This window comes from Pristis pectinata, chromosome 17 (genome assembly GCF_009764475.1).
Source record: "Pristis pectinata isolate sPriPec2 chromosome 17, sPriPec2.1.pri, whole genome shotgun sequence".
In the NCBI taxonomy this organism is placed as follows: Eukaryota; Metazoa; Chordata; class Chondrichthyes; order Rhinopristiformes; family Pristidae; genus Pristis; species Pristis pectinata.
Genome location: NC_067421.1, coordinates 36,060,397 through 36,069,118, shown reverse-complemented (window position 1 = coordinate 36,069,118; position 8,722 = coordinate 36,060,397). Strand labels below are relative to the sequence as shown.

The following is an 8,722-nucleotide window of genomic DNA, read 5'->3' as shown; positions in this document are numbered from 1 at the left end:
GCAGGGCATGGGGGTGCAAGGTGGTATAATTAAAGGGTTACAGTGGTGCATTATTGGGCAACCAATCCAGAGGCTTGGGCGAACAAGTCAGAAACATGAGTTCAAATCCCACCTGGACAGCTCTAGAATTTAATTCAATTGAACAAACTTAATTTATGACACATGAATGATAGGGAAATAGGGGGCTATGTGGGAGGGAAGGGTTAGATCGATCTTAGAGCAGGATAAAATGTCGGCACAACATCGTGGGCCAAAGGGCCTGTACTGTGCTGTAATGTTCTATGTTCTAATTCAACACAGAACAGTACAGCACAGGAACAGGCCCTTCTGCCCTCAAAGTCTGTGCTGACCATGATGCCAATCTAAACTACTCCCTCATAAACATATCCCTCATTCCCTGCCTGTTCATGTGTCTGCCTAGCTCTCTCTTAAATGTTGCTATCATATCCGCCTTTTTTTCAAGTTACTGTTTATTTTTTTTAAACAATTTGGGATTCAGTTTTCATCGACATTGACTGTCTGTAAACCTTTGTATGATGTGACAACAACATAGGTTACCAATGTGTAGAACTTGTTGGGAGAGTCCCCATCCTCAGTACGTTTTCTAGATAAACGCATACAAATGCGGTATGGAACATTCCTTACACCTTTAGCCCAAACAGCCTTGTTCAGACGAGTATCAATGCGGACGTCAGGAGTGCCCATTTCCTTCACAGCAAATTTTCGGATCTCCTTAATGGCACGTGGAGCACGTCTCTTAAAACCACTCATTAATAGCAGAACGGCCTTTCTTTTTCTCTTCACCTTTCTTTTGCTGGAGCCATCCTGCCAGGGAAATGTCGGAAAGGCTATCATATCTGCTTCCGCCACCTCCCCTGGCAGCATGTTCCAAGCACCCACCACTGTCTGTGTAGAAAAACTTGCCTCGCAAATCTCCTTTTAAACTTTCTCCCTCTCACCTTAAACCTGTGTCCTCTGGAGTTTGACCTTTACATGCTGGGAAAAAGACTCTGCCTGCCCTATCTATGCCTCTCATCATTTTATATACTTCTACGAGGCTCTGTGAGTAATCCTGAACAACCTTCACAGACTATGACCTGCAAGGAGGACTGTTTGGCAAGGGAATAAGGAAAAGGATGGAGAGACTTGAGTCAACAAACGAAGTTCCCACATCAGCCTGGATGCGAGAGGGTGTATTGGTATTGGTATTGGTTTATTATTGTCACTTGTACCGAGGTACAGTGAAAAACTTGTCTTACATACCGATCGTACAGATCAATTCATTACACAGTGCAGTTACATTGGGTTAGTACAGAGTGCATTGATGTAGTACAGGTAAAAACAATAACGGTACAGAGTAAAGTGTCACAGCTACAGAGAAAGTGCAGTGCAATAAGGTGCAAGGTCACAACAAGGTAGATCGTGAGGTCATAGTCCACCTCGTCGTATAAGGGAACCGTTCAATAGTCTTATCACGGTGGGGTAGAAGCTGTCCTTAAGTCTGGAGTTACGTGCCCTCAGGCTCCTGTACCTTCTACCCGATGGAAGAGGAGAGAAGAGAGAATGATCCGGGTGGGTGGGGTCTTTTATGCTGGCTGCTTCACCAAGGCAACGGGAGCCTCTCCTCATGCTTTGTTGCAAGGGTTCTAGACTCTGAGACCACAGCAGCTGAACAACCTTTTCAGTTCATTGATTTATGCTGCAACACACACTGCGAAAGGCCAGCACTTCAGTTCAGCAGGCAAAACACTTGACTTCCATGCTCCATGATAAAAGAGAGAGGAAACACAGGAGAAAACTGATTTGTATCCAGTACAGACCACATTAAAGTGTAACCCAAACCCAGGGTGCATTGATTTTTCAGGGTCTTGACATCACTGCCAAGGTCAGCATTTATTGCTCATCCTAATGATCCTTATCATGATGCTGAGCCATTTTAGAGTCAAACACATGCGGTGGATATTGTGTCATAGATATTGAGATATCAATATTGAGTCATAGATCAGGAAAGGTCAGTAGATTCCCTCCCCTGAAGAGCGTTAGTTATGTTTTGACACCAATCATGTATTTTTATGGTTCTCATTACTAAGTAAATTGGTAAATGGGTTTATTATTGTCACGTATACCGAGGTACAATGAAAAACTTTGTTTTGCATGCCGTCCATACAGATCATCTCATCACATCAGTATGTTGAAGTAGTACCAGGGAAAACAATAACAGAATGCAGAATAAAGTGTAACATTTACAGAGAAAGTGCAATGCAAGCAGAAAATAAGGTGCAAGGGCCATAACGAGGTAGATTGTGAGGTCAAGAGTCCATTTTATTGTAAATGGGGACTATTCAATAGACAACGTGCTATTCTAAATTGTGAATTGAATTTAACTCCTGCATCTGCTATGGTGGGGTTTGAATTCTTGGTTCTTAGACCAGTAACTTAAACACTTTACCACTACCATACATTTTAAGCACACTCTGCAGGATTGGCAATGCTTGAAACTTCACTAAGCCATTTTAAAACTGAATGTGCTAAGGCACTCAGATAAAATACCTACTTGCAAATAAAAACAGAGATTACTGAAAACTTTCAGCAACTCTGGCAGAGCCTCCGGAAAAAGAAGCAGAGGTAACATTTCAGGCCTACCAACAACCCATTGGTCAGCTCAAACTTGGAGCATTTGGCGTTCTGTTATTAATCTCACTGAACGTGGCCACATTTTATACTGTAGAAGTGTGAATGACATACAAGCAACATAAACCATAACTACAACTTCATCATTAAACTTAGATAATAAAAAACTAAAACAAGAAATTAGGAGACCTAAAAGGGGCCATGAAATGTCCTTGGAAAATAGGATTAAAGAGAATCTCAGGGCATTTTCTCTGTATATTAGGAGTGAGAGGGTAGCTAGGGAAAGGGTAGGTCCACTCAAGGACAAAGGAAGGGAGTTATATGTAGAGCCAGAAGAAGTGGGTGAGGTCCTCAGTGAGTACTTTACATCGGTACTCACCAAGGAGAAGGACATGGATGATGGTGAGATTAGGGAGAGGTGTGTTGGTATTCTCGGGCATGTCTTTATTAAGAAAGAGGAGGTGTTGGGTGTCTTGAAAAACCTTAAGGTAGATAAAACCCCAATCCTTGATGGGATCTGTCCCAGGATACTGAGGGATGTAAGGGAGGAGATAACTGACAAAGATCTTTGCACCCTCATTAGCTACGGGCAAGGTGCCAGAAGACTGGAGAATAGCCAATGTTGTTCCTTTATTTAAGAAGGACAACAAGGACAAACCCCGAAATTACAGGCCGGTGAGCCTTACGACAGTGGTAGTGAAATTAATGGAGAAAATTCTTAGGGGCAGGATTCACTCTCATTTAGAAAAGCATGAACTTAGTAAGGACAGTCAGCATGGCTTTCTGCAGGGTGAGATCCTGTCTCGTAAATTTGATTGAATCTCTTGAGAAGGTAATGAAGATGACTGATGAGGGTAGGACAGTAGATGTTGTCTACGTGACTTTATTAAAGCATTTGACAAGGTCCCTCATGGTAGGCTGGTCAGTAAAGTAACTCACGTGCGATCTGCAGTGAGTTGGTCAATTGGATCCAAAAGACAGAGAGTAGTGGTAGGAGGGGTGATTTTCTGACCGGAGTCTGTGACCAGTGGTGTTCCACAAGAACCAGTGCTGGGAACTCTGTTGTTTGTAATATATGTTAACGATTTGGATGAAGATATAGGAAATCTGATTAGTAAGTTTGCAGGTGACACGGAAATTAGTGGAATTGTGGATAGTGTGGAAGGTTGTCAAAAGGTGCAGCAGGATATAGATTAGATGGAAATTTGGAAAGTATACAGTAAATGGCAGGACCCTTAGGAGGATTGATGTACAGAGGGAGAAAAGTAAAAGTCCATATCTCCCTGAAAGTGGCAACTCTTTCTGGAGTCAAATATATTGGTAATTAGTTTGTTATTGTCACATGTACCAAGACACAGTGAAAAACTTTGTTTTGCATCCCATCCATACAGGTCATTTCAAAGTGAGGTAGTGCAAAGGGAAAATATCACCAGTAACCTGTCCTGGTCCAACCACGTAGATGTCACGGCCAAGGAAGCTCACCAGTGCCTCTACTTCCTCAGGAGGCTAAAGAAACTTGGTAGGTCCCATCTACACTCACCAACTTTTATCGATGCACCATAGAAAGCATCCTATCTGGATGCATCACGGCTTGGTATGGCGACTGCTCTGCCCAGGACCGCAAGAAACTGCAGAGAGTTGTGGACACAGCCCAGTGCGTCACAGAAACCAGCCTCCCCTCCATGGAGTCTGTCTATACCTCTCGCTGCCTTGGTGAAGCAGCCAGCATAATCAAAGACCCCACCCACCTGGGTCATTCTCTCTTCTCTCCTCTTCCATCAGGTAGAAGATACAGGAGCCTGAGGACATGTATCACCAGGCTTAAGGACAGCTTCGATCCCACTGTGAAAAGACTATTGAACGGTTCTCTTATACGATGAGATGGACTCTCACTTCACGATCTACCTTGTTATGACCTAGCACCTTATTGCACTGCACTTTCTCTGTAGCTGTGACACTTTACTCTGTACTGTTATTGTTTTTAGCTGTACTACCTCAATGCACTCTGTACTAACTCAATGTAACTGCACTGTGTAATGAATTGACCTGTATGATTGGTATGCAAGACAAGTTTTTCACTGTACCTCGGTACAAGTGACAATAATACACCAATACCAATACCAATGAGTGGTAAAGAAAGCGTACTGCATGCTTGCCTTCATTGGTTGGGGCCTTGAGTCCAAAAGTTAGCAAGTCATGCTGCAGCTGTATAGAACTTTGGTTAGGCCACATTTGCAGTATTGTGTGCAGTTCTGGTCACCGCACTATTGGAAGGACATGGAGGATTTGCAGGTGACATTCAGCAGGACGTTGCCTGGATTGAAATGCATTAACAATAATGAGAAGTTGGACAACTTGGATTGTTTTCTCTGGAGCATAAGAGGCTTTGGGCTGACCTGATAGAAATATATAAAATTATGCAAGGTAGAGATCGGGTAGATAATAAGGATCTTTCTCCCACGGTGGAAATGTCAAAGACAGGAGGACATAGTTTTAAGTTGAGGGGGGAAGGTTTAACGGAGATTTCTGAGGCAGGTTGTTTTTACACGGAGTGTGGTAGGTGCCTGGTGCCAGGAGAGGTGGTAGAAACAGATACGATGGTAACATTTAAGAGGCATTTATTCAGGCAAATTTGTAAATTGGTTTATTATTGTCAAATGCATTGTGGTACAGTGAAAAATTTTGTTTTGTATGCCATGCAGACACACTTTGAGGAAGTACAAGGGAAAAAATACAACTGAATGCAGAATAAGGTGTTACAGTTACAGAGAAAGTGCAGTGCAGGTAGACAATAAGGTGCAAGGCCATGACGAGGTAGATTGTGAGATCAAGAATCCATTTTAACATTCAAGAAGTCCGTTCAATAGTCTTATAATAGTGGGATAGAAGCTGTCCTTAAGCCTGGTGGTACGTGCTTTCAGGCCTTTGTATCTTCTGCCCGGTGGGAGGGGGGAGAAGGGAGAATGACCGGGGTGGATGGGGCCTTTGATTACACTGGCTGCTTTACCAAAGTGGTGAGAAGTGTGGACAGAGTCCATGTGAAACCTGGACCCTGCTTCTCCCCCAAATGTACAAGGTACTTCCAACATTTCTGGGAGCCCATGCAAACTCCACACAGACAGCATCCGAGGTCGGGATTGAACCCGGGTCACTGGGGCTGTGAGGCAGTAGCTCTACCATTTGCGGCATTGCACTGCCCACATATCTGAGATGGTCTCTAGCATCCTAGAACTGTTAAATTCAGTAACAGCTTTGACTACCCATTCCCCCTCCCTCCTTCCCACTTCCACCTTCTGTCAAAGACTATCAGGGTCTACTTGTGGAACACTTAAGTTCAAGTTCAAGTTCTTGTTAAGGAGCAGTGTGGTGCACTGGGAACAGGTAAAGAGAAGACCTTTGATTCACACATACTGATTGATGGACCCATCCTCTCAGATGCTTCAATGAACAATGATCTAGAGATTGGCCTCCAAGTGCAAGACAAATATTATCTGCTTTCTCCACCTATCACCAGCTGTCCCCTGTCTCACTCCTCCCCCTCTCCTACATATACTGGTTATCTTCCCTCTACGCACTCAATCCTGATGTAGGGTCTCAACCCAAAACGTCAACAATTCCTATTCCCTCCACAGATGCTGCTCGGCCCACTGAGTTCCTCCAGCAGTTTGTTTTTTTGCTAGTGACTGGAGTTCATCTCCATCAAGTTTTAGAACTTTGACAGAGTTCTTCTCTGCTCCTAAGTCCCTGTTGTTTCTCAGTGGGCATTTAGTCTCCACCTTATAATCAGTGGCAGTTGTCACCTGTTAATAGAAGAGCATTAAGACTTCCTATTTCGTATACTGTAGCAAACCGATCAAGTACCTCATCAGGAGCAACAAACAATCTGCTGGAGGAACTCAGCGGGTCAAGCAGCATCTGTGGGAGGAAAGGAATTGTCAACATTTCAGGTCGAAACCCTGTGTGAGGACTATAGACTCATCGAGTAACTCATCTAGTTCAGTGGACAAGACGATGCTGCAAATCAATTGAAAAAGTTGTACATTTAACTAAATTGGGACCAGCAAAACCTAGTACAGTGTCAGCAGAGCTCAAAGAGATGGAGGGCAAGGAGATGTTGTTAAAAGTGAGGAAGGTAAATGAAGAGAAAGTCTCTGTAAGTCTCCCAGAGAGGGGTTGCTTCAGAGGCCTTTAGAAGAGAGTGGATAAAAAAAAGCCACCAAATAGCAGAGAGACAGTGGTGGAGTGAGAGGGTTGGGAATACAACCCAAGAAAAGAGCCTTTGGGATGTAGAAGTTCTTGATGGTGGGAAATGATCACTGATGAGAGGGGTGTAGGAAGCACTTGGCATTGAAGGAGAGGGAGAAAATCGTGAAGATGTGGAAGATAAAACCATGGATGGATTTGGAAGAGATGGCAGTCTTTGAAGTGAATCCTTTGTCCTATGAGAAGCCAGTGATAGGAACATGGACTTGATTGAGTATTACTCCTGTCTGTGCATTACACTAAAAATGTAACAATTATTCAAAGTGTCACCACTTCACCCGAATTTATTTAAACATTGTTTGTGTTTAATGCATCTGAGAATAGACTTCCATCGGGAACAGGTACAGGTCCTGGGGCTGCAGCTACAAGCCCTCCAATTATACGAGGATTGTGCTGACAGCGCTGTGCTCTGCTGTATGATTAGGAATGGACCTCATTACTGTGAGCCTGACAGGCACAGAAACAACTCACAGAGTGCCCTTAACTCTGAAAACCATCACAAGGCATTTCATCGAACTCCAGAAACTAAATCTGTCACACAAGGCTGTCTCCACCCACCTTCAACAAGGCCTCTTGAAACCAGCTTGGACCACTCAAGAGCCTAGTCAACTTGGAAACTGAATCCTCTCAATCAACATCCCGGAGAGACACATGAATCTGCCGAAAAGACAGGGATGCAGTAAACCCTCTCAAACTCCGGTTCAAGCACCATGGAACCATATTGCGATACTTTAATCTTCAAAGCTACACTGCTGCTGACCAGCATATGATGATGTTGGTTAATGCAAGTTAATACTTAAATAATGAAAGGGAGGATCTATGCTTATAAGCTTGCACTTACTGGCAGTCCATTTAATTTAGTGAGTAAAGTTTTCTACTGGATGACTAGACCAATTTAATTTTCTAATTACCTTGAACATATACTGGCCTAAATAGAGGTGCACAGTTTCTGGTTTTAGCAGTCTTCCATCACTTTGTATAACAATGTTGTTTGTAAGTTTTCCACTATCGTAGTTTATTCATGTTGAAAGTAATTAGATGGTTACTGCTGACCAAACTTTGATGAAGTGGAACTACCAGCAAACTTCTGTTGCCAAGGTGACAAGTTGGCATGACTGATTATGCCACATCACTGATGCACTCTTCCTGTACCTCACTGGAAGCAGTAACTTACCTTTGTTGGTTTAGCATAGTCTATTCACTGGTGTTGTAACCCTGCTTGGTATGGCAACTGCTCTGCCCATGACCGCAAGAAGTTGCAGAGAGTTGTGGACACAACTCAGTCCATCACGCAAACCAGCCTCCCCTCCGTTAACTCCGCCTACACTTCCTGCTGCCTCAGGAAAGCAGCCAACATAATCAAGGACCCCACCCGCCGCAGTCATTCTCTCTTCTCCCCTCTTCCGTCGGGCAGAAAATACAAAAGCTTGAGAGCACGTACCACCAGACTTAAGGGCAGCTTCGATCCCGCTGTTATCAAACTCTTGAACAGACCTCTCATACACTAAAGGATGAACTCATGCACTCTTGATCTCCCAATCTACCTCATCGAGGCCTTTGCACTTTATTTGTCTACCTGCACTGCACTTTCTCTGTAACTGAAACACTATATTTTGCATTCTGGTTTTCTTTATACTAGCTCGATGTAATTACATATGGCATGATCTTTCTGGATGGCACACAAAACAAAAGCTTTTCACTGTATCTTGGTACATGTGACAATAATAAACCAATACCTATACCAATACTACTGCTCACGACCAAGTCTCTTCTACAACAGGGAGACCAAACACAGTTGGGCGATCACTTTTCAGAACTTTCTGTTCAG

General features: G+C 43.5%; 1 protein-coding gene across 1 annotated transcript; it reads right to left on the bottom strand.

Moving 5' to 3' along the window:
* Positions 1-495: 495 nt before the first annotated feature.
* Positions 496-818, bottom strand: rpl31 (ribosomal protein L31). Its single transcript, XM_052032297.1, has one exon. The coding sequence runs from the start codon at positions 769-771 to the stop codon at positions 496-498; it is 276 nt and encodes a 91-aa protein (XP_051888257.1). The 5' UTR covers positions 772-818.
* Between the last annotated feature and the right edge of the window lie 7,904 nt (positions 819-8,722).

Excerpts from the sequence above, each read along its gene's own strand:
- rpl31 (XM_052032297.1), bottom strand. The coding sequence starts at position 771 with ATGAGTGGTTTTAAGAGACGTGCTCCACGTGCCATTAAGGAGATCCGA.